At 38.4% G+C, this 27,008-nt stretch overlaps 1 protein-coding gene across 1 annotated transcript in view; it reads right to left on the minus strand.

Annotated features, from left to right (window-relative positions):
* Window positions 1-27,008, minus strand: part of slc4a3 (solute carrier family 4 member 3) — a 47,583-nt gene that overhangs the window by 20,241 nt on the left and 334 nt on the right. Inside the window, exons 2-10 of the mRNA XM_077535923.1 lie at window positions 25,026-25,302; window positions 18,584-18,761; window positions 18,227-18,483; window positions 15,860-16,032; window positions 15,139-15,368; window positions 8,984-9,132; window positions 7,152-7,332; window positions 6,860-6,995; window positions 120-303 (exon numbers count right to left, since the gene is read on the minus strand). Coding sequence (XP_077392049.1) covers window positions 120-303; window positions 6,860-6,995; window positions 7,152-7,332; window positions 8,984-9,132; window positions 15,139-15,368; window positions 15,860-16,032; window positions 18,227-18,483; window positions 18,584-18,761; window positions 25,026-25,079 — 1,542 coding nt within the window. The 5' untranslated portion in view covers window positions 25,080-25,302. The remainder of the gene's footprint in view (window positions 1-119; window positions 304-6,859; window positions 6,996-7,151; window positions 7,333-8,983; window positions 9,133-15,138; window positions 15,369-15,859; window positions 16,033-18,226; window positions 18,484-18,583; window positions 18,762-25,025; window positions 25,303-27,008) is intronic.

The raw sequence follows: 27,008 nt of genomic DNA on the forward strand, positions 1-27,008 counted from the left end.
TTGTCTTTATTTCTGACACTTTTTTGGCCTCTGTTCAAATTGTTGCTGTTCTACCTGAGAAATGAACATATGGGAGGGTTTGTGTTTGGAGTTCCATTTGGGACGTAACGGCAACTTACAAACAAGCTGACAAAGACATCTTGTTTGGGGTCATACACGGGCCCTTTGCCGTCCTGGTGCTCGTCCATTTCCTCGGCCACCAGGGGCAGGCTGGTGTCCTGGACGTTGTTGTGGTTAAAACTGCCGTGAAGACTGCTCGATGAGTGGTGGCGGTGGAAACGGTGCTTCATGTCACTCGGATGACTGCGGCAGAATTAAAAAATAAATATGAATAAAAAGGTATAGGTTTGTGATAATCATCACCAAGAAAAAAAAATCACTTTAGTTGCCTATATGAAGAATTTATGGTTAGATTTGGAAAAAATGCACCAGAAGTGAACAAAAGCATTCAAATGGATGAAATAATACCTCAACAATAGTATGCAGTAAGTTGTAGTCAACAGCGTCAAATTGCCCAATCAGTAGTGTACCACGGGTGTTCCGCAAGGTTCCACTCAAAGGCCTTTTTTTTTTTTTTTTTTTTTTTTTTTTTTTTTTACATAAATGACCTTGCAGATGCTCAGTGACATGTCCCACTTTTAAAACCTTCAAGAATGGACTAAAATTTTTTTTTTTTTTAAAAGGCGAAAACTGAGCTTCCTCAGACAACCCAGGCTAAACCTCGCTCCTCCCGATCTGCACAGGTTATTTTAGTTAACTAGAACTTACGAAAAAACTCAAATTTAAAAACCAATTTCGTTAATGAAATAAAATGAACACGGAAATGCGTTTTAAAAAACGAAAACTAATTGAAACGTCATTTTCTGTTTACAAAACTAACTAAAACTAACTATAATTACAGCAAAAATGTCATTTGTTTTATTCTTATTAATTTAAAGCATGAGTCTTTAGGGATGATTTGTAATGTAATTTTAAGTACATTTATTTTGATATTAACCGGAATAAGAACGTTTGAAATTGTGTCACACAAAAGTGACATCATCTCGCAGCAGCCAATAGAAAAGCAACTTCAGATGATGTTGCGCCCATGGTGCTTTTTTAAATGTTGTGCACAAGTAAAACACATTAAAAACTGAAACTGATACGAAAACTAACTAAAATTAAACTAAAACTGTCATGTTTGGGTTTGGGTTGATTGTCATGTCCACCTGTGTTTGCCTGCCCTTCCTCATGTGTCAACCAATCAGCATCCTCTGCCACTTGTGTCTTGCCCAGCTGTGTCTAATTGTGTCAATTAGTGTGTGTTTGTGTGTATTTAGTCTCTTGTTTCCCCTCTGTCAGCATTGATTCATTGTGGTTTCCTCCTGTCATGCTGCCAGTTTATGCCTAGAAGTTTCCCCCCATGTTTTGTGTTGCTGTTTTTTTTCAATGTATTTGTTTGTTAGCCAGAACCTTGTTTTTGTTTAGTTAAATCTTTCTTTTGACTTCACCTCTTGACCAATCCTTTTTCGACACGGCATTTGACATTCATAAACTGTGCAGAAACCACAAAATAACAAGCTGAGTTTGTTAGCTCCACAGCACTAGCATGATTTGTGAAGCACACGTTACAACATTTTCACTCCCTCGAATGTCATGTCAAATTCATTGCTTGTCCACCAAGTCCAATGGTGATATCACCCTCCCTGACTCTTGAGGACCACATGGTCCAGTATGATGGTACCGGACTTTCCGGTTAGATTTTGGAAAAAAAATAAAAATAATAAATCACCGGAAGTGCACAAAAAGCCTTTCATTGGATGGAATCATACCTCACCAATAGGATGCAAGGAGTTGTAGTTAACGGTGTCAAATTGCCCAATCGGGAGTGTACCACGGGTGTTCCGCAAAGTTCCACTCTAGGACCAGTTCTTTTTTTTTTTTTTTTTTTTACATAAATGACCTTCCAGATGCTCTGCGACTGTCCAACCTGACAACCAACACGGCTCAACCTGGCTCCTCTCTATCATTTATATCTGGCGATTCGATCCGTATCACGATTCATAGGTCACGATTTGATTTGATACCGATTAATCCCGATACGAATCTGTCAATTGATTATTTCGATTTTTCTTTTTAAACTCAAATTTAGAAAATACTAATCAGTAAACTTGAACATGTACACTGTAAGATTTGCATGATAATGTATTTAACTGAAACTTCACCACTGTGTTGAACAAACAGGTTGTTCAAACAAAATTAAAATAATAAGGCTTAATGTTCCATTAACTCATTCAAACCCAAAAACGTGTACAACACATTTTTTAATACTTTGTCCATCACTCCCAAAAATGTATTTACATATTTGTTTGTTTGTATTTTTTTTATTTTTTTTATTTTTTTTTTATAATGCAATAGCATACAGAAAGAAAACATGAAGTGGTGGCTTAATGCAATGGTAGTTATTACAAAAAAAACAGCCAGCAGGTAGCAGCAGCGTATAAGAGATCAGCCAAGGGCATTTTGCAACAAGTTCTTTTTGTCACTGTTTTCACCAGGAATGTGAATATTGATTAAACTTAGCTATATTCTAATGCTAATTGCTACAAAATGGGAACAAATACAACTGTGCTTTTTTTCCTGATGAAAGAAGAGACTCTAATCTTTCTTTTGGTAGGTTCCATGTTTTATCCTTATCTCTCCGTTGAGCTCTACCATTTCAATATACTTCCTTGACACCAATTCCTTTTTCGACACGGCATTTGACATTCATAAAACAGTGCAGAAACCACAAAAAAATCAGTTTGTTAGCTCCACAGCACTAGCATGATTTGTGATGCACACGTTACGACTTTCACTCCCTTGAATGTCATGTCAAAATTCATAGCTTGTCCACCAAGTCCAACAGTGATATCACCCCCTCCCCCGACTCATGAGGACCACATGGTCCAGTATGATGGCACCAGACGTTGACAAAACAAGCAAATTGCTCACAAGCCGTTCCTGATGAATCTTTCAAGCCAAACACGCGAACGGCATCTCGATGTGTTTCTCTTTCCACGTTGTAAATCTGATGTCAGTCTCATAATGAGCGTCAATGACGGAGGCTTCGCTTTCTCTCCCCCAAGTGGAAGCTGCCAACGATATGTCGGGAATTTACGCGGAAAAGGCTGACAATGACCGCACGATGGCCCATTTGGAATTTTGGCGGAGGGGTGGCTTTTATTTTTTGGTCACATTAAGTTGCATTGCTTTGCGTTTGTGAGTACGGAGCCAAATTTGAGCAACACAATTCTCCAACATGTTTATTCATGAGCCTCTAAGAGTACAAATCAAGGAAATAGACGGGTTGGTAAGGGGAAATCCACGCCTTTTTGTACGAAGCGGGTGACGTATCCTGTTTTCCCGTTGACTCGGCTATTGTTTGGACAGGCATGAGTTGCTTTCGTCCCGCTAATTCCTTTTGACAGCATCCATGTGGCGAATGTATTTTCATTACGTAATCCTTCAAATCGATACGTCTAATCAATTACCACCGTTGTTTTTTTGTTTTTTTTTTAGGGCAGTTTTACTGGCATCTCATTATGAATTCAATGTACCGTATTTTCACGACTATAAGGCGCACCTAAAAGCCTTCAATTTTTTCAAAAGCTGACAATGCGCCATATAATCCAGTGCGATTCAATTTATGGATCAATATTGAGCCGCAACAAGTCTCGCTGTCAAGACGCTATCGGTGACCCTGCACGATCGGTGACGCGCATATGCGCAGAAGTTCCCGCCATCATGGATTTCTCGCTAATACTAATACTTTGCCTCAGAGAAAATAATAAAACAGGAGTTTGTTCATTTTGGGAGTGAATGGAGTTGTTAGAAAGCTGGTTTGTAATCTATTAATAAAGTTTGACTGACCTATCTGTTTTGTTGACATTCCCTTTAGCGCAGCACCATCTAATGGATGCATAACCTAACCCCAGCCTCTACTGTAGCGCCTTATATATGGAAAAAGTTTTAAAATATGTCATTCATTGAAGGTGCGCCTTATAATGCGGTGCGCCTTATAGTCGTAAAAATATGGTAACTTGAGTTATGAAGGACCAATCATGGCTCAGTTTACTTGAGCAAACCCAGAAAACAGGTGAGCCATGATTGGCCGTTACCAACTTCCTCGGCACAGGTGATGTCATCATCAGTCGGCAGCAAGTAGAAAAATTACTTTTTAAAGGTACTAATTGTACATGATAAATAATTCAGTTAGAAAATTCATTCTGGACAAAAATATGAACTTTTCAATGCTGAAAATTGTTCAATGGGTCTCTTTAACAGTATGTCCAGGCTATAGAACAGTGGTGTCCAAACTACGGCCCGGGGGCCATTTACGGCCTGCCCTCCATTTTTTTCGTGGCCCGCGACATATGTTAAAAATGGCTTTTCACTCAGTTTAAATAAAATGAAAACAAAAATGTTTGGAGATGGTCAAAGTAAGAAGGGAGGGTGTCGAAAAACAGGATCAATTAAAGGTTATGTTAGTTCACTAAAACGAAATAGCTAAAACTAAAATTCAAAAAACAATTTCGTTAACAAAATAAATTAAAAACGAAAATGCTTTTTTAAAAAACAAAAACTAAGTGAAATTACATTTTATGTTTACAAAACTAACTAAAATTATAATTATAGCAAAGATGTACTTCGTTTTAGTCTTTGGTGTGATTTTTAGTAGATTTATTTTGATATCAACCGGAATAATGACGTTTGAAAGTATGTCACAAAAAAGAAAAGCACCTTCAGATGATGTCACTCCCATGTTTTTTTTTTAAATATTGCACACAATACACGTAAAAAAACTAATACTAATACTGAAACTAACTAAAACTAAACTAAAACTAAGCATTAAAGAACTAAAACTAATAAAAACTAACAGAACCACCCTGAAAACTATTTATAACTAACTAAAATTAAAAATTCCCAAACTATAATAACCCTACTGTCATATTACAAATAAATTGGTTCATATACTGTAGCATTTTTCTAAATATGCAAAAGCACAAATAAATTATTTGTACAATTTTTAGGACTAAACACAATTTCTCTTCATAACATTATGTGGCCCGTGCGTCCTTCTGATTTTCTGGATGTGGCCCTCAAATGAAAAAGTTTGGACACCCCTGCAATAGAAGAAGACCAGAGCTGCCTTCCACCAAGCGCCATCGATAATGTTGTTAGCTTTCGAGCCGGGCACAACCAAACCCACAGTTACAGCTTGAACATCTGCAGCCTTGTCAACCACAGGAAAGTTCAGACGATGAGCCAAGTCTTGTTCAAGCTTAACATTCTGGAAATTCCCAGCGCGGGTTCCCCCTGTGTCAGCCTTTTTTTTCTGACACCAAACACCAACAAATAAGGAAGAGGGGCAACTCGGATCTTCTCAGATGTCGCCTTAAACGTTATGTTGCCATTAACGGGACTGAGAAAAACGAGTGCATTTAAAGTAAAGTGAAAAATTGATTCTGGGTCATCCAGGCTAATAAAGTTTGAAACGAAGAAATCTGAGATCCAATGAAGGCTTCTGGGCCAAGGTTGTAACAACACAGATGAACGCGGCGGGTGGGAATTAGGGTTGAACTTTCGGGATCAAATTCACAGAGAGACTCCCGTTGTGTTCTCACTGCGTACCGATTCCTTCTGATGCAAAGCTGTTAAATGTGTCGTTAACAACCAAAAAAAGCACGTCACAATAAACATCCATTTTCGGGGTCGTTTCAGACCTCGCACTTAGAAACAGCTACTACAGTTTTGCAACAAGTTTGCCGTCCAATTTCCTTTTTTTTTTTTTTTTTTTTTTTTTTTTTTTTTTTAATTTCAAGTACGTTCACTTCCCCTGAGAATATTTTGATATTCCCCAATCTTTTTGAAGTACCTGGAATACTGCAAAATAAATTTTTGAAAAAAAAGTTTTTGTTTTTAAGCTTTGATGTGTCCACTACAGAGGACATTTTTTAAAACTCAAATGCTAGACTCAAATAGAATTAAAATAATTCAAACAATACTTTTATGTGATATTAAGAGTCTTATAGAAAACATGCTAACAACATTTAAAGCCTAAATTTGTTCAATAAAAATTGTTATACACTTACTTTTCCTCTTCCCTAAAACGTGCATGCACTGAGGGAAGCCATTTTCTTTTATGATGCAATCAAAGGTAGCAAATCCCCACCCCTACACATTTGGTATCATTGGAAAGCTCTCAATGTCCTCTATAGAGCGCACAAGGAGTTAATTCAATCGTATGCACTGGGTGGAAGATATTCAGGTTTAAAAAGGTCCACTACAGAGGACAAATTTGAATTGCTGATAGTCAGGAGGATATGTACTAGTGGATGAAATTGTAATGACTGTAGTAAAAAATTCATATAATTCCTCATTTCTAGTCCCTGATCGTAAAATGGCTGCAGGAGGACGGCCCATAATGGTATCAGTCACCGCCGCGAGTACCGATACCTTAAAACAATACTGGTATTGGTACCAATACCCATGGTATCTGTTGTCATCCATCATAGTCAGGGTGATGCCACCGCTGCCTCAATTTGAGCCATGAAAAACCCTGTTTTGTGTTTGTGAAAACTCAGTTTACACATGAGACGACGGTGGTGAGGAATTCATTCATAAACGACCTTTGGGGTTAAGGGTAAGATAGGCTACCTCTAATTCAGAGTTGATAAGTAGTAGTTGATATGACTGTTTCCGTATTGTGCGTTTTTCACTGTTTAACAACAGTTTAAAACCGTTCCCAAAGCATCTTCTTTGGAGAGGCTAAACTACATTTGTTCAATGGGAATGCGGTTCCAAACACAACCAAGGAAGAAGCGGCTTGGTAACAGACCTGTGTTTGAGCAGCAGAGCCCTGAGAACGCAGGATCTGTCCTCAGCTCTGATCTGGTCAGAGATGATCATCGTCTCCACCACCAGATGGGCTATTCCCGGAAGAGTGTTCTGCTCCAGGTCCAGAAGGATTGCACCTTGAAAAGATTACTGTCAGGTACGACATACTGTACTGGGGTTCTCGGTTTACTGGTTGAGTTCTATTACTCTATGAACATGTTTTTTTTTAATGTTTTGAATACAAATTCTTCAATGAGCGGTTGTTTCGGCCGATGCTCGAGTAGTCCATTTACCGTGCGTGATCGTGCGGCGAAGCTCCAGAAGGCTGCGAAAGGAGAGCGAAGCCACGTGAGGTTTGCCCCAGCGGTCCGTCTCCTCCTCCACGTCCTCCTCAAACTTGATCCAGCGGGCGCGCTCCTTCCAGCGCATTTCATGGTCCTTCTCCACAATTAGCTCATTGAGCTCCACAAACAACTGAAGGTCAAGACGAAAGCAGATTGGAGATGTCATCAGTACAAATCGCATGGCTGTAGGGATGGGAGGAGATCACATATGTGCAAGTCTTAAGTTCAAAGTTTCAGGTATCAAAAAAACAAAAAAAACAAGTACGTCAAGTTGAGTCCTCACTAATTTCAAGCAGATTGAGTGAAGTAAGTTATGCACCTCGGTGGGAGGGCCCCGGGGGGTGGATGAGATCCGCCCGGAGTTCCTAAAGACTCTGGATGTTGTGGGGCTGTCATGGTTGACACGCCTCTACAACATCGTGTGGACATCGGGGACAGTGCCTCTGGATTGGCAGACCGGGGTGGTGGTCCCCCTTTTTAAGAAGTGTGTTCCAACTATAGAGGGATCACACTCCTCAGCCTCCGTGGTAAGGTCTATTCAGGGGTGCTGGAGAGGAGGGACCGTCGAGAAGTCAAATCTCGGATCCAGGAGGAGCAGTGTGGTTTTCGTCCTGGCCGTGGAACAGTGGACCAGCTCTACACCCTCAGCAGGATCCTCGAGGGTGTGTGGGAGTTCGCTTAACCAGTCCACATGTGTTTTGTGGATTTGGAGAAGGCGTTCGACCGGGTCCCTCGTGGAATCCTGTGGGGGGTGCTTCGGGAGTACGGGGTACCAGTCCCCCTGATACGGGCTGTTCGGTCCCTGTACGACCATTGCCAGAGTCTGGTCCGCATTGCCGGCAGTAAGTCGGATTCGTTTCCAGTGAGGGTTGGACAACACCAAGGTTGCCCTTTGTCACCGATTCTGTTAATAATTTTTATGAACAGAATTTCTAGGCGCAGCCGAGGCGTTGAGGGGTTCCGGTTTGGTGGCCTCAACATTGCATCTCTGCTCTTTGCAGATGATGTGGTGCTGTTGGCTTCATCAAGCCGGGATCTCCAACTCTCACTGGAGCGGTTCACAGCCAAATGTGAAGCGGTTGTGATGAAGATCAGCACCTCCAAATCCGAGACCATGGTCCTCAGTCGGAAAACGGTGGAGTGCCCTCTCCGGGTTGGGGATGAGATCCTGCCCCAAGTGGAGGAGTTCAAGTATCTTGGGGTCTTGTTCACGAGTGAGGGCAGGATGGAGCGAGAGATCGACAGGCGGATCAGTGCAGCGTCTGCAGTGATGCGGACTCTGTATCGGTCCGTCGTGGTGAAGAAAGAGCTGAGCCAAAAGGCGAAGCTCTCGATTTACCGGTCGATTTACGTTCCAACCCTCACCTATGGTCACGAGCTGTGGGTCGTGACCGAAAGAACAAGATCCCGGATACAAGCGATTGATCATCCGGGAGGGACTCAGAGTTGAGCCACTGCTCCTCCGCGTCGAGAGGAGCCAGCTGAGGTGGCTCGGGCATCTGGTTCGAATGCCTCCTGGCCGCCTCCCTGGGGAGGTGTTCTGGGCATGTCCCACCGGCGGGAGGCCCCGAGGTCGACCCAGGACACGCCGGAGAGACTATGTCTCTCGGCTGGCCTGGGAACGCCTTGGGATCCCGCCGGAGGAGCTGGTTGAAGTGGCTGGGGAGAGGGAAGTCTGGGTTTCCCTCCTAAAGCTGCTGCCCCCGTGACCCGACCTCGGATAAGCGGTAGAAGATGGATGGATGGATGGAAAATTTGATCGTGAATAGTGCCACAAAAACCTCATGAGTCTTCTTATCCGCCGCTCGTTTCTTCTTCTTCAGACTGGACAGCGGCGTGGAGCTGGTGCTGGTGCGGCCAACCTGAAACCGGGACGACTTCTTCTTCACTAAGTGGCGTCTCACCCCGGGGTTGTCTTCAAATCTGTGACCTGCAAGAAACAAAACATCTTTTGCATTAGATAACAACTTGCAAACAGAGTTATTAATGACATATTTTGCATTGTTGTGATTGACTAGCTTTGTTTTATTTATGACACTTTTATTGTTATATTTTTTTACGATATTATTAAGAGTGTGTCAATCCGACCTATGAAGATAGTTGCTGAGAAACTGAAGGTCAAGAGAAAACCATTCTGCAAGGATCATATTGTGTAACGGACAATCTCCAGTGGAGCAACTTAATTAATGTGTACTGATGAAATGTTATCATAGGAATTAAAAATCCCCTAATGATATTAACCATACCAAATAATTTGGTTGCCTGATTCTGTCATTGCAGTAGGCCACCCAATTCTTATACCTAAAACATCTGATTGCACGAAGTGTCTCGGTTGTAAGTAAATGAGAATACTGTAACTAGACGGATATAAGGGATACCTTTTATGGAACAATGAAATATTCAGACCAACTTTTTCTTTTTTCTGGAGAATTGTCGAAATAATCTGAAAAGCATTCTTTGTTATTGTTTGTTCCAACAGGCCTTGGCTATCCTTGTCCTTTGGGCTCAACAATGTCTTTTTCATAGAATTTCTTACAAATGGTAGCCCATAATTTGAACAATCGATCGATTCCAGACAATCTAGCTTCTCCAAACTCTTCTCAGCAAATCATGTCCTATAGCTCATCACTTTATATATTTTTTTGAACAAACACAATTGTATTGACCTTAAAAATCTTTTTTTCCAAGAGTGAACTGGCATTAGTATAAGCAGTACAGAAAATGGACAGCAAGAACAATAAGTAGGGTTTTGAATTCTCTCCCAGTCTATAGATAAAATCTGATTCCCATGTAATGTTTTTATGGTCATATTGTTGTCGTGTTCAGCTAACAAAAAGTCTGTGGGACTGAATCCCCAAAGAAATCGTGAGCTGGCCACCCTGGAACCATTTAAAGCAAAAATGTGGAATGGAAGTGCACACACTGATTGTCAATGAAATGTCTTTCCGCTCCAGCTGTAGCTGAGCCCAAAGCCAAATGGATCCCAGCAGATCAATGGAAACGCAGGAAACAGCATCGGCTTGTCGATTCACTCAATACCGACATAGTCCTCTTTGACATGTGCCCTCATAGCATTCGAAATAATCAGTGGAAAGTCATATCCATTAATTGTCAGGATATAAATAGAAAAAAAAAATGTTGTGTTGTGATGGTGACGAGCTTGGAACCAACATTATGCGTTGTCACGATTCCACCAAACTACTTACGGATCGAATCGAGCGGAGAGCCCAGTTGAGTGTGGATCGACTCCAGCAAGTCGTAGTCGTCGAAATCGAAAACAAACTCTTCAAAGTCTTCGAAGCCTTCGGCGGTGGACGGCGAGCCGCGTTGCTCATTTTGCCGCTGCCTCGGAGTGCCCGAGCCTTTCTGGACGCCGACCCCGTCGTCGGCCTGCTTGTCTTGTCCGTCCAGATCTGTCATCTCCGCGGCTTGTACCTCCTCCCGTCCACCTCTCTCCACGTGGGCTCACTGCTCATCCAGGTGCTGCCCGCTCTTTTTCCAACACCAGCGCCTTGCCCGGAACCGTTTTCAGAAGAAGCTGCTCGTCCGCATCGCTTTCGGTTATAAACAAACCCAAAGCAAAGTCAAATCCGAGAACCGAAGGGCCACGTCTCTCGAGCCGCGGTCAGAAGAGCGCGAGCGACAACTGGCAACATTTACTCGGGCCACAGACGGCAAAGGGCAGAAGAGGGCGTGGTCGTCAACGGTGAGAACTGAATTGCAGTGGCCACTCTTGTTTTGGGTTTCGTCCACAGGCGATTGATTTTTTAGTTTGTGCCAGAACGATCGATGGAGAGTGAATCAGAGTAGAAGCCTGGGTGATGTTGTAATTTGTAAAAAACGGTAAACTCCCACCATTCAAGAGGGAGAGCCACAGATAACTAAAACTTGAATAATTGATGGCACCTGGTTAAAAATGTAGTCACTGAAGATGTAACCGATAATTTGCCAGACTTCAATGTCGTCCTTTCGCCAAACACCTGTCTATTTTATGTCTGATAAGATTGTCCTAAAAGACAACTCCGATTCTGTCAGAAGTGTGTGAAAAGTTGATTTGTCGCAATATTAGGGCCCATAAAGACATCTCCAATAGTAAACATGGTCAATATTTACGAATGTAGGGAAAGCCGACTACACTCGACTCTGCGAATTGCAACATGGAACGGAATGTAAAAGAACAAAGAAGGGGCAGTCCATAAAAACCAACATGACTGAACCATCCATTCCGTCATTTTTTCATATAAAAGTATTTTCTGATCGGTTCTGAAGACATTAACATCACATTTACAATTTTTAGCTATGTTTTCAATCTTTATTAATTCCTTTTACAGGGAGTCCTCGATTAAGGCGCACTTGACTTAAGGTGTTTTGACTTTACAACGGTTACGCCCGGTCCGCCATTTTGGCCGCAGTGTTTTCCGCTCGTTCGCTATTTAGCCCTTAGCTAGTGCTAGCGCTTGTGCACTTGTGGGAGTATCTTTGGCCTTTTCACCCTCTTTTTCCCACATCAGCCCCCCCCCCCCCCTTCTTTTCCATCCAACTCTAAGCAGTAATGTTTGTATTAATGTATTTAAGATTTTTTTAATGCAAATTATTTTGATGTAAATATTCACTGGTAATGGGGAAATTCGGGTTACATCGCTAGCGTAGAAATGTAACTCCGATTTAACTCGGGGACTCCCTGTATTAGCAATGAAAATTAAACAAGCTTGTTTCTTTTCTTTTTTCTTTTTTTTTTTTTTAGAATAAGCATTTTGATATCCCCAAATTAACTCATTCAAACCCAAAAATGTGTAAATACGTTTTTTAATACTTTGTCCTTGACTCCCAAACAACAAATTTATATGTTGTTTTAATGTTGTTGTCTTTTTTTTTTTTTTTTTTTTTAGCATACAGAAGGCTTTGGTGCAGCTTAAGGGGTGGCTTAAAGCAACTGTTGTTACTACAAAAAAATATTATCATAATTCTAGTTATTTTCAAACTCAGCAGTCCACCAGAATTCCTTAAATCATTCAAATGCCTTTGACCTTTTTTTAAAAAAAAAAGAGAAAGAAAAAAAAAAGTTTGCTAGTATGCCAGAAAATCAGGAGAACATATAACGAGTACAAAGGAAAAAACAAAACAAAACAGCTTTTTAACTCATTCACTCCCCACATGGCCCTGGTTGATCTCTTTTACTCTGCTACCACCTGCTGGCCGTTGTGTAATAACTACCATTTCTTCAACCATTCTTTGCAGTTGAGAGGCTGCATTAAAGCCTTCTGTATGCTCTAGCATAAAAACAAAAACAAAAAAACGTCTTTGGGAGTAAATGAGTTAAGGGTGATTTTGGGGGAAGAGTATTATACATTGGATTTTACGGTGCTTGTTGTTTTTTTGGGTGGGGGGGGTCTATGGATTTTTTTTTTTTTTTTTTTTTTTACATTTCACATTTGCATGCAGTTTTGGTTCAATCAATCCTACTTGATTGCTAATATGTCGTCCCTTTGCCAACCAATACACCAAAGGTCCAAAAAGGGAGTGCCAAAAAATTTGAGGCAATTTGTTTTCACTTTTAAAACATCCCCAAATGTTATTGCCTGTTCATTTCATGCGATATGCGTTGTGGTTGTTTTGAACCGAATCTTTCGCCCGACCTTATGCAAGGATTTTAATTGTGGAAAGAAAAGGAAAAGCAAGGGTGCACGGGAGCATGTCACCATGAAGGATGGCTCGCCGGCAGCTGTGATTTTTAGTGGCCCCGTTTTGTGTTTCTGCACAGTCAATGATTACTCCAGTCTGGTGAAGCAGGAAAAGGCCGCAGGCAGGGTCGCCGGTGAAGGGGAATCGATCGACTGTAGGCTGACTTCATGACTGCCCCCTTTTTCTCTAATGTCACTTTCCCTCCTGATTTCACGTTTTCTTTGTCTTTATTCGATATATCGTCAATGAATCTGCACACTTTCTCACTTCGCTTGTGGTGTAGCTGTCATGTTTTCATCATTCTCTTGGTGCGTTGGTTCATGTGAATCTCACAATTTGTACGTATACCTGCCAACAATCCATCATCTAATTTATCCATTTGACCATTTATTTATTTATGACAACTAATGTATCTCTCGTCCACTATATGTCATTCATGCAACACAATAATAGCTTGAACTCAACAGGCCCGGATTTCACAATCAGAAGCAAAGTAAATAAATGGAGAGCAGATCATTATTATTACTGTTTACTGTAAACCCAAACGTTCAAAATAATCAAATAGATTAAGTACACAACACTCATAGTTTATAAAAAAATAAAAATAAATACTACTAACTTAACTTTTTTAAGTTGGTGTAACTTAGTATGCTTTTATGAGTAATTTGTACTAATATTTTTTGTAATATTACCTATTTAAAAAAAGGTAATATTATACCTAAAACAAAACATCAAATATTACATGAAGTTTTATTTTTAGTATCCGCTATATAAATTAATGTTATGTGTAAATATTACCTTTTTTGAAATAACAGAAACAAGATTTTAATCATGAAGTCACAAAATTTTATTACGTTACAGCTAATTTATGTTTTTACGTTATCTATAACCAAAAACTTTTTACAAATTAACGAGTAAAATCAATTATAAACGTATACACAAAACATAAAACAAAACATCAAATATTACATGAAGTTTTATTTTTAGTATGCATTTATTCATTAATTTTATGTGTAAATATTACCTTTTTTTTTAAATAACAGAAACAAGATTTTAATCATGAAGTTACTAAATTTGATTACGTTACAGCTAATTTATGTTTTGAGGTTATCTATACCCAAAAAACTTCTACATATTAATGAGTAAAATAAATTATGAAACATATACACAATGCCCTGCGATTGGCTGGCAACCAGTCCACTGTGTACCCCGCCTGCTGCCCAAGGCCAGCTGGGATAGGCTCCAGCACCCCCCGCGACCCTTGTGAGGAATAAGTGGTCAAGAAAATGGATGGATGGATGGACATCTACATAAAACATAAAACAAAACATAAAATATTACATGAAGTTTTATTTTTAGTATGCACTATATAAATCAATTTTATGTGTAATATTTCATAATGTATTTTACTTGTTAATTTCTAATTTTATGTTAGTCTCATTTTACTCTACAGTTGACATTTTGTAACAGAAAGCTTCTAAGTAACTATGTATCAAAAAAATTACGTTGGGTGTAATCGAGTGATAGACCGATATGGTTAGTCTGGCACCGATACTGATTATTAGTAGTCAAGGAGGCCGATAACCGATATTTCAAGCCGATATTCATTTGCAGTTAAAAAAATAAAATATTAGCGTCAAAATTAAAAAAAAAAAAAAAAAAACTTTGTTGAAATCCCATTAAGCATGTTTGTTACCTTTCGACATTTTTTCACACTTTGAAAGTTTTGAATTTTATTTTTTAAATGTATAAAGAAAAGAAAGCTTTGTTTAAAAATTATAACAAAAATTGCCGGGAGCTGTCAGGGTCATCAGAACTGTTAAGCGAAATTAAAAACTAAGCAAGCAAATAGTTCCCCTAAAGTTTTCTACTGTAAATAAATTTTTATTTATTTATTTAAAAAAAATAAAATGTGCAGGGAGTTCCCAGGGCGAGCGTCACCTTTTTATGAAGTGGAAATTTAAAGAAATCCATAAATGAAAAGTAAAGTAAAGTAACTGTATCTCACTGAAGGTAACTAATTTTCGGTTTTTGTCAGGGTTCGTAGACAGTCAAAAATTAACGACAAAAAAAAACATTTTTTTTTTTCGACAAGTAAAAACTGACTGTGAACATCTTACAAATCCTAATGAAAATCGAAAAATTCGTAAAAAAGGCTGATGCCGATATTTGGCAAATTGCTTGATATGTGCAAGTGAAAGTTGTGCATCCCCTCAATTCGGTGATCCAAAAGAAACCGTTCCACCGCACTCACTTTTCATGTCATCCAAGTCCACGCTGGCCAACATCTGCGCCTCGGCGTCGTCGGTCGGCACTTGCTGGTAGACGGCCGTCTCCGCCGCCGTCATGCTGCCGATGCAAATGCGCTCCCTCAGGTCGTAGTTGCAGCGCTGGGCGCCCGCCACGCGGTGGTGGGCCGGCTTTCGACAGAACCAGCTCGGAGTCGCGGCGGCGGGGGACGACGCACCTGGACCTGGGCTGATGCTGATAAGGAACACACCGTGGTATAATTAACACTGGCTGTTGCTTGGATTTTTTTTTACGTCTATAGCCGTCATTGGCAGTGAATGCATTAATTTTGACAAGAATTTTAATTTGGTGTTAATTATAGTCTTTTGACTCAAAGTGTTAGCCATAACTTAGTCATCTGATTGTATTTTAGTTTGAATCCAATTTTAGTTGACGAAATAAAGAGAAATTTTAGTCGATAACTTCGTTTTCACCTAAATAAAAAAAATGTGCATAATTGCGTGAGATTAATTTTACAGCTACATAATGAATGTAAGCATGTATGAACATTAAATAAAATATAAAAACATATTTTAGTTATCATTATTGTCTCAGTGAATGGCTTCTATTTGAGTTTTTGTTTAATTTTCGCCTGAAAAAAAGTTTCGTCGAAAATTGACGAAACATTTTTGTTGACGAAATGATCACTGCAAACCACACAAAACTTGGTATGAGAGCCTCCCTACCTGCTGTTGCAAGACTCCTTTCCCTGCTCCTGGTGGCGTTCGATGACATCATATCCCCCTGAGCGAAGGTCCCGCTTGAGGGTGAGCGTGCGTCGCTGCTCTTCATTTTCTGTGTGGACGCTGGCGACGATTGGACGAGCTTCCTCCAAGCGTTCTTGACTCTCCAAACTAAACTGAGAGCAAGGAGAAGATCGAGGTGAGAGGGGGCAAACCCAGCGCTACTACACAAATTACAATCAAAAAGCGAGCTTAATTTTTTTCATCATAAGTGTCCAATTTCTTGGATTATGAAAATCATTTTTATTTGCAGCCATGTACCAACAGCCTGCAATTGACATGTAGTTGAACCTGAAGTAGCCTCAAACGTAGATATGAAACTAATAGCAAACAGGGATTTTTAACAGCTGTTACAAAATTGAGTTGAAAATTCAGCTGTCGTGACCTCTGTTTTTTTTTTTTTTTAAAGTTTCAAAGTAGGGTTTCAAAGGAAGGTTTGGCTTCCATCCAAGGCTACAATTTTTAATAGCTGTTACAAAATCGAGTTGAAAAATTCAGCTGCCAGAATATGTGACGTCTGGTATTAAAGAAATCCGGGTTTCAAAGTAGGGTTTCAAAGGAAGGTTTGGCTTCCATCCAAGGTCAAATTTTTTTACAGCTGTTACAAAATCTAGTTGAAAAATTCAGCTGTCAGAATGTGCGTCCTCAGGTTTTAAATGAGTCAGGTTTCCAAAGTAAGGTTTCGTTTCTGTCCAAGGTTACAATTTTTAACAGCTGTTACAAAATCAAGTTGAATTCAGCTGTAAGAAAGTGTGACCCAGGGTCACTTTCAAAGTGAGGTTTCCAAAGTAGAGGTTTTGGCTTCGGTCCAAGGTCACCATTTTTAACAGCTGTTACAAAATTGATTTGAAAAATTCAGCTGTCAGAATGTGTGGCGTCTGGTTTTAAAGAAATCTGGGTTTCAAAGTAGGGTTTCAAAGGACGTTTTGGCTTCCAAACCTGTTACCAAATCAAGTTGAATTCAGCTGTAAGAAAGTGTGACCCAGGGTTTTAAAACAGTCACTTTCAAAGTGAGGTTTCCAAAGTAGAGGTTTTGGCTTCGGTCCAAGGTCACCATTTTTAACAGCTGTTACAAAATTGAGTTGAAAAATTCAGCTGTCAGAATGTGTGGCGTCTGGTTTTAAAGAAATCCGGGTTTCAAAGAAATCCGGGTTTCAAAGTAGGGTTTCAAAGGAAGGTTTGGCTTCCATCCAAGGTCAAATTTTTTTACAGCTGTTACAAAATCTAGTTGAAAAATTCAGCTGTCAGAATGTGCGTCCTCAGGTTTTAAATGAGTCAGGTTTCCAAAGTAAGGTTTCGTTTCTGTCCAAGGTTACAATTTTTAACAGCTGTTACAAAATCAAGTTGAATTCAGCTGTAAGAAAGTGTGACCCAGGGTCACTTTCAAAGTGAGGTTTCCAAAGTATAGGTTTTGGCTTCGGTCCAAGGTCACCATTTTTAACAGCTGTTACAAAATTGATTTGAAAAATTCAGCTGTCAGAATGTGTGGCGTCTGGTTTTAAAGAAATCTGGGTTTCAAAGTAGGGTTTCAAAGGACGTTTTGGCTTCCAAACCTGTTACCAAATCAAGTTGAATTCAGCTGTAAGAAAGTGTGACCCAGGGTTTTAAAACAGTCACTTTCAAAGTGAGGTTTCCAAAGTAGAGGTTTTGGCTTCGGTCCAAGGTCACCATTTTTAACAGCTGTTACAAAATTGAGTTGAAAAATTCAGCTGTCAGAATGTGTGGCGTCTGGTTTTAAAGAAATCCGGGTTTCAAAGAAATCTGGGTTTCAAAGTAGGGTTTCAAAGGACGTTTTGGCTTCCAAACCTGTTACAAAATCGAGTTGAATTCAGCTGTAAGAAAGTGTGACCCAGGGTTTTAAAACAGTCACTTTCAAAGTGAGGTTTCCAAAGTAGAGGTTTTGGCTTCGGTCCAAGGTCACCATTTTTAACAGCTGTTACAAAATTGAGTTGAAAAATTCAGCTGTCAGAATGTGTGGCGTCTGGTTTTAAAGAAATCCGGGTTTCAAAGAAATCTGGGTTTCAAAGTAGGGTTTCAAAGGACGTTTTGGCTTCCAAACCTGTTACAAAATCGAGTTGAATTCAGCTGTAAGAAAGTGTGACCCAGGGTTTTAAAACAGTCACTTTCAAAGTGAGGTTTCCAAAGTAGAGGTTTTGGCTTCGGTCCAAGGTCACCATTTTTAACAGCTGTTACAAAATTGAGTTGACCAATTCAGCTGTCAGAATGAGTGACCAGTGACCTGCCATCTCAAGTGCAATAAAACCAAACCAGGAAAAAATATCTCCTGATGGCTTTTCAATCTTATCTTACCTGCGCCTGACCGCCGGGCAACTCGACAGCCGAGATCGCCGCCACCGCCTGCTGCGTTTCGACTTCAGACTCGGCCTCCTCCTCGTCCACCTCGTGGATGGTGGGCGTCACGTCCGAGGGCGGCAGGGACGTCTTCCGTTTCTTGCGTTTCTTTTTGCGCCTGCGCTCGGCGCCGTGCAACCTCTTGCGGAAGCACTGCGCTACGGGCAAGCGAGTGGACAGCGGGTGATGGATGTGATGAATTGTGTGCCTGTGATCTGGATTCAGAGAAAGGGCCAAAAAAGTACAAGTACATGATTATGGCCGGGTGTCCCCTCTCAAGTGCTTGTATTTCGCACACAGGAATGTGTTACCCACACTCGAAATCCTTTTCTGTGTAGATTGGGCCCATCCGGTCTGCACTGGTGGACGCCGATTCACTGATGATGTCGGCAAAGTATTTAACAGACAACGATTTCTCCCAGTCTTCCTCCTCTCCTTCTTTCTGGTTAGCAGCCAATGATAATTCTTCCTCGTGGTCCTCATCCTCCCTCACCTGAAAAAAAAATAAAAAATAAAAAATAAATAAATAAAGTAGTAGAGGCTCAACATTCCGTGCAAATAGAATCAGTGCAATCGGTTTTTGAAACATGAAGCCATTTCTGTTTCTCTCTGACAGTTACCTGTATCAACTGTGCAACTTTGTTATTTTAGCTGTGGATTTAGCGCCATCTAGTGGAGTCTTGAGTCCTTTGCGCAAGAGCTGATGTTTCACTGCTCAAAGCTGAAGTAATCCACAACTGTGCTTATTGGTGTATTTTTTATTTATTTTTTTTAAGCACTCTTGCTCAAAGGCTTCAAGATGCTACAAGATATTTAAGGAACATAGTAACCGCATAAAACTTGGCAAGCTACTAATATGGCTCAAAGAGAATCATCATAATGATCATCATCATCATCAACATACCTCCTCAGCTTAAAAAGCTTAAAAAAATAGTAAGGCCTTTTATAATAATAATAATAATAATAATAATAATAATGATGATGATGATGATGATGATAATAATAATAATAATAATAGTGATAATAAGCCATGATGTATAGTAAGCCTATAAAAAACAACGTAAAGTATTTTTTTTTTATGTAAAAAAAAACAAAAAAACAAAAGCCTTGATGTATAGTAAGGCTTTTTTTTTTCTTTTTTCTTTTTTTTTAAATAAAAGCCATTATGTATAATTAGGCTTGAAAAAAAAAGAAAGGCTTTTTTATGTATTAGGAAAAAAAGGCCATGATGCATAGTGACGGCTATATTAATTTTTAGTTTTATTTAAAAAAAAAAAAAAAAAAAAGCAAGGATGTATAGTAAGGCATAATTTTATTTTTTATTTTTTTAAGTTAAAAAGCCATGATGTATATAGTAAGGCATTAAAAAAAACAATGTGTAGTAAGGCTTTTTTTTTTTATAAAAAAAAAAAAAAAGAAGACATGATTAGTTGGGGGGAAAAAAGCCATGACGTATTGTAAGGCTTTAAAAAAAAAAAACATGAAAAAAAACCCTGATGTATAGTAAGGCTTTTTTTATGTTAAAAAAATAAAAAAAGCCAGTATGTAAGGCATATTTAAAAAAAATAAAAAGCCCGGATGTATACTCAGACATATTTTTTATTTTTATTTTCACTTAAAAAAAAGCAAAAAAAAAAAAGAAAAAAAGCCAGGTTGTATAGTAGTAGGGCTTTTTTTTTTTTTTTTTTTTTTTTTTAAACAGCGAAACATCAACGCATATTTCAACGCTACCACAACAGAACAAGCAACAATTTTTTGTTTTGAGCACGATAACATGACGTCAGTGCGAGAAACGAGGCAAGCCGCAAATGACTAATGCACTCCACTCTATGCCGGTCCCTGGAGACGCTGGATGGCCAACTGACGTCTTGAGAGAAACATTTTGCCGCTTCTGATAGGTCAAGCGGGCTCGGAGGGCAGCCGATCCTCGGCTTGCGATTGGTTCCGCCGTGGTTGAGTCCTGCGCCTAATGAGGCGTGCTCTCATATTTCTCCGCTTAGGGGCTGCGTCGGATCCTAATGACCGTTGGGATGCAGGGACAGGATGCGAGCGAGCGATCTGCTCCAGGCCGGCCCAGGCATTAAAGAGAAATGAAAAGGGGAGGTGGGCTGTGAAAGCCTGGTGTCTCATGTTTTGGCTCCAGGGGTTCTAAAACCTCACAGAGGAGTTAAATAAATGGAACTTATTTTTAATATGAACGTTTCGACCTAAATGTGCTTCAAATGTGCTTTTTTTCATTTAAAAAAAAGAACTGAACAAAAGCCAATTTTTAAACTGTTACTATGTTTCTTACTATGATAGTGTGATGATGTTTTAGCCATGTTAGCCACTCTTAGCTTGCCAAGTTTTATGCAGTTATTATGTTTCTTACTATGATAGTGTGATGATGACGTTTTTACTGTGTTAGCCACTCTTATCTTGCCAAGTTTTATGCAGTTATTATGTTTCTTACTATGATAGTGAGATAATAATGTTTCAACTGTGTTAGCAACTCTTAGTTTGCCAAGTTTTATGCAGTTATTATGTTTCTTACTATGATAGTGAGATAATAATGTTTCAACTGTGTTAGCAACTCTTAGTTTGCCAAGTTTTATGCAGTTATTATGTTTCTTACTATGATAGTGTGATAATAATGTTTCAACTGTGTTAGCCACTCTTAGCTTGCCAAGTTTTATGCAGTTACTATGTTTCTTGCAATGATAGTGTGATGATGATGTTTCAGCTGTGTCAGCCACTCCTAGCTTGCCAATTGTTTTGCAGTTACTATGTTTCTTACTATGATAGTGTGATGATGTTTTAGCCGTGTTAGCCACTCTTAGCTTGCCAAGTTTTATGCAGTTACTATGTTTCTTATGATGATCGTGCGATGATGATGTTTTAGCCATGATAGCCACTCTTAGCTTTTATGCCCTTGCTATGTTCATTTTGACGATAACGTGATGATGAGGATGATTTTTACCATAATAGCCACTCTTAGTTTTCTAAGTTTTATGCAGTTACTATGTTTCATCAGACAATAATGTGATGAGGACTCAGTTTAAGTCTCCTTTCATGTTGTTGTAGTAAGGAGACTTACATTGTATTGACAGAGAACATTTGGGCTGTGCAATTAATCGGAATTCAACTACAATTTAATTATTACATTCCACTAATTACAAAATAAGCATAATCATTAAAAAACAAGCTTATTTTTAATAATTAATATTTCTTTTTTATAAATAAATAAATATTTCCACACCCGCTATGGTATGTACTTCTTCCTTTGTTTTTTGTATTGTATTGCGTTATGTAATTGTGTTGTGTAATAAATTGAAAAAGAATTATTAATAATAATTTTTAGTTGAGTTGTTTAAATTTATACATTTTAAAATATAATATATAATAATATAATATTAAATTTTAAAATATCTAATTGAATAAATCTTGTTTTATCCAAAAGTAGGGCTGCTCGATTATGGAAAAAATAAAATTATAATCATGATTATTTTGGCAATAATTGAAATCACGATTATTTATTTTTTGGCACAAAACAAGAAAATGTTTTAAGCATTTAAAAATATTAAGACCAATTAAAAAAAATAGAAACACTATAATTATATAAGTTCATTTTGGACCAAACAGAATTTATTATAATATATATTGATAATAATGTATATTTATTTATTTATGTTGGCAAAAACTTGAGGTTGGAGTGCAACACGTACTGTGAAGTAGGACAATCATTGATATTTTTTGGTGCAAAGCAAGAAAAGGTTTAAATGTAAAAAATAAAATAAAATAAAAAATAAATAAAAATAATAATAATAATAATAATAATACAAATATTAAGACAAATTAAATTCTTTGTAAAACCTATAATTAAAAATATTAAATTAATTAAAAACATTTTTAAAAAAGTACAAATGCATAAATTTAAACTACTGAAAAATTAGTAATTTTTTTTCCGATTATGTTGATTTTGAAATTGTGAAGCGTAATAATTGGAATTGTGATTGAATTTCGATTAATTGCACAGCCCTATCCAAAAGGACCTTGCTTGTATAGTGTTTCAAAGAATTGTATTAGTCTTAATCATTTTTACATTTAAACATTTTCAAAAATGATCTTCCTAATCATGATTTCAATTATTACGAAAATAAGAGTGATGAATATATTCTTCATAATCAAGCAGTCCTCGAGAACACGCAGCTCTCCTTTGTTCATGTAATATGGTCAGCAGCGCCACCAGTTTTGAAATGATTTTTGTCTTAATCTCTGTGGCAGATGGCTCAACTCTCGCAACTGAAACACCCGTGAGGCTCACTTGTTACAGATGGGGAGGCAAAAAACATTCAAGAGGTGTCAATCACCATGCACACGTGTCTTTGAGTTGATATGACGTGTGTGTCACTCTGCTACTGCACACCATATGTGCTCCAACTGCATTTTTTTACACAAGGTTGAAGATGATTTTCTTCATTTCCCAAATCTTATTGTCACGCGGAGTGAACATTTTTGCGCCTGATGACGATGACGCGATCACAACCGAGTAACAGCGACAAAACTTGTTTTCGCGTTCATCTGCTGGCGTTTCACACGTGCGGGTTCAACATTTTTAATTGAACTCACGGAAGCGTGGAGAAAAAGTTGACACGTGCTTTTGTAGTACATCTGACAAACTTCAACATGCTCATAATCAAGTGACATTTCAATTCAAGACATTTGCTCTTTTTCACACAGAAAAATTCCAGTTTTTCTTCACGATTCATTCCGCATTTTCTACTAGAAAAACATTCAAGTGAATGCGACCTTTGTCAACATTTTCCATCTTTCCCATGACAAGTTTGAACTGTTCAATTCATTCAGAACGTTTCGTGAACTGAATTTCACATTCCCTACATTCATTTTCTATAACCAAATTCCCAAATTGCTTCCACATTTCTCGACTGTTTTAAACCACTGCAACTTCAAAATGGTGAGCTTATTCAGGACATAGTTTACACCGATTATTTTTTTTCAAATATCATTTAGATTCAGATTTTTGTCAGCCTCACATTCAACACTTAAAGTTTAACTCACCAACGTCCGTTTTTCGGCATTCCCTCACAATTTCTATCAAACTGTGTCAAACTCATTTTCTCATGACTCATGACAACATTTAACTGTTCAATTCATTCAGGCCATCTCGTGAACTGAATTTCGCATTCACTACATTCATTTTCTATATCAACATTCACAAATTGCTTCCATATTTCTCGACCATTTTAAACCACTGCAACTTCAAAATGGTGAGCGTATTCAAGGACATAGTTTATACCAATTTATTTTTTCAAATATCATTTAGATTCTGATTTTTGTCAGCCTCACATTCAATATTTAATTAAATTTTAATTTATCAGCATCCAGCGTTGGTTTTGCAGCATTCCATCACAATTTCTATCGAACTGTGTCACTCTCATTTTTAAATTTCATGTAGATTCAGATTTTTGTCTGCCTCACATTCAACATTTAGTTAAGTTTTTTGTGGTATTAATGAATTCCATGCTATGGTTTAGATTAGGGATGTGCAACGCTCTAATTTATCGGCATTCCATCACAATTTCTATTGAACTGTGTCACACTCATTTTTAATATCATTCCGATTCAGATTTTTGTCAGCCTCACATTCAACATTTAATTAAATTTTACCTGTCTGATTTTCGGCATTCCCTCACAATTTTTAGCGACTGTGTCAAGCTAATCTTTGTCACGAGCCACTTTGCAATTGCGGCTTCCCTCACAGGGCCGTTATGACGGTGAAACCAAATGTTTAATCGTCTCTTTATTTTATTACCTAAATTTAAGAAATGGAAGGATTACTAGTTTTGAAATAAGATGTCAGGGAAAATAGTTTGTTCAATTATTGTTCAAGTTACTGTAAAAAGGGTGGCTAAAATCTCAGCATTACTAGTTATTACACATCATAATTGCACAAAAAAAGTAAAAGGTCCAGATTTTACTATGTATCGTGGAAGTTGGCATATGATTTGGCGGGCCAGACCTGGCCCCACGGATCTTGAGTTTGACACCGGTGCTATAGAAATTGCACTTTCTAGTTAGGGATGTAATGATATCCAATCATCACGATACGATATTATCATGATATGAAGGTCACAATACGATAATTTTCACGATATTGTGGGGAGGTTGGCGATACAAAAAAGGTCACAATATTGTAGAAAAAAAATAGCTCATGTTAAAAAAAATCAATATTGTGCTTTTGTGAATCAATAAAAAAAATAAAAATAATGAAAAATAAACTAAAAAAATCAATATTGTGCTTATGTGAATCAGTAAAAAAAACATAAATTAGAATATAAATAAATTTTTAAAAAAATCAATATTGTACTAATGCAAGCCCACATTGAGTTCCTCCACATATTGACTCAGTTCACAAGCATATTACATTCCCCTTCATCTGACCATTTGAAACATAGAAGGGCCAAAACATGCCTTGTGAAGATTAAACTGCACTACAAAAAAACTAGCCACCAGAGGGTGCTAGAACTGCACAAATGGAAATCAACCTGACTTTAAAAGAGGTGAATGACGACGATTATATTGTGGCAGTTTGACTATCGCAATATCACGATATTGCCGTTATCGTTACAACCCTATTTCTAGTTATGTATTGGTAAAGTTTCGATCATCCCAAGTTAGCACAAAAGCAAATTATTTGCAATTTGGGAGCCACAAACAATGTTTCCATTTTCCGAGAACAATTCAACTTGAATCTTACCTGATGCAGGTTGATCAAAACATCGATCTCAGGAGCATGGCCGCCTGTAGCCATCGGATTTAGTCCTAATTGTTAGGGGGTCTGGATGGAGTCAGCTCGTCGTGCAGGGGCGGCGCTGGGTCAAAAGAGGAGGGGGCAGGGTGGAAGCGGTGCAGTTGAGGGCGGGGTGGGGGGGTCAGCGGGCTGGACTACAGAGCCACAAGAATCTGAGAGAGGACAGCGTTCAGCCCTTCTCTTTCACTGCCGGGCACCCACGAAGCCTTTGGGGTGGCATCACCTGCACAACAGACACACGACATTTGCCACCGATACACAAAGTCATGATTTTGGTTGAATTATACTGCAGTACGATACGATATCACAATGTGATATCACGATGTGAGGCCCACGATACGACAATTATCACGATATTGTGGGTAAGTTGGCGATATTTTAAAAAGGTCACAATATTGTAAAAAAAAAAAAATTAGCTCACACTAAAAAAAAAAACACAACACAACACAACAGTACAGTTGCTGTTGTACACAACAGCAATGCCTATAAACCACCTACAATCTCTAATAACACTTAATATTGAGGCACTTACTCACCTAATGCAAACCCACATTGACCTCCTCCACGTATTATTACGCTCTACAATTACAAAATCGGCCTAATCGCAAAAACAAAAATAAAAGATTGTTAATTTTGAGTTGTTTAAATCTATACATTTGCACCTTTTTTATTTTAAAATGACTTATTTAATCAATCTTGTTTGGTCAAAAATTAACTTCATAATTAGGGTGTTTAATTTAAAGAATTGTTTTTTTGTCTTAATATTTTTTACATTTGAGCATTTTCTTGTTTTGCCCTTGTTTTTTTTTTTTTTTTTTTTTTTGGGGTGGGGGGGGGGGGCAAATAAAACTCCAAATGATTGTCCTAATCGTGAATGCAATTATTACCAAATTAATCATGATGAATGCTTTCTTCATAATTGAGCAACCCTATTTTATATTGTTGTTTTTTTTTTTTTTTGTTTTTTTTATGTTTTGTTTTTTTTAATTGCTGTATACTCTTGTGTCGAAAGTGGCATATTTTTGGAGCTGCTGTTTTGCCCACGATTATCAGGCATCACTTGTTATGAGCTCATCCTTTATTTATTTATTTATTTATTTATTTATTTATTTATTTATTTATTGGATCCACGTGAGCCGTTTACAGGCACTTGACTGCACAAAAAAACAGCACCAAAAACAGAACGGATTCCGATGCCGATTAATTGTCCACGTGACAATTTCGGACATGGAGTTGAGCTGTCACATTTGTGGTTCACATGCAAATAGAAGAGCACATCTTTTGTTACCGTGACAACCAGGGCCTCACAGAGTTCTTGATTGTACCTACTGATATCATCTATTATTCACCATTCGGTGGTAATTATTAAAAAAAATAATAATGGGGAAACCCTGAATGTAGAATGTGACAATGGCTACACCGAGCTTAAAAAAATGCATCTCACATGCATATACTGTATGTTGGTATTACAGTACATAAATGAACATTTATGGGCCTACATAAAAAGGATAACAATAAAAACGCATAGTCACTACATGACACAACACACATGGCAATTTTTCCCCCCATCGTCCATATATGTCTGATGATGATGATGTGTGCAATCGTAACACAACGACAGCAGATGACCGTGCATTCCTTCTGGAAGTTTCTGCACAACAATACCCTTGCCTTGCATCATCATCATCATCATCATCCTCATTCCTGCGGAGTCATACTGTATGTGACCTTCTAAGCACCCCAGCTCGCGCTACAACTCGCTTGCTCATTGCCACGACTTGGCGCGAGGCGATGTTTTTTTATTTTTTTCCCAAGGTGATAAAGGCATGAAACCAGAAAAAACGTCGTCACCGCCTTTTTAGGAGGGATGCTGCCCGCTTTGCACAATAAACGACGCGTGATCGATGCGTCTTCGTTGCAGAAAAAAAA

This window comes from Festucalex cinctus, chromosome 11 (assembly GCF_051991245.1).
Source record: "Festucalex cinctus isolate MCC-2025b chromosome 11, RoL_Fcin_1.0, whole genome shotgun sequence".
Taxonomy (NCBI): domain Eukaryota; kingdom Metazoa; phylum Chordata; class Actinopteri; order Syngnathiformes; family Syngnathidae; genus Festucalex; species Festucalex cinctus.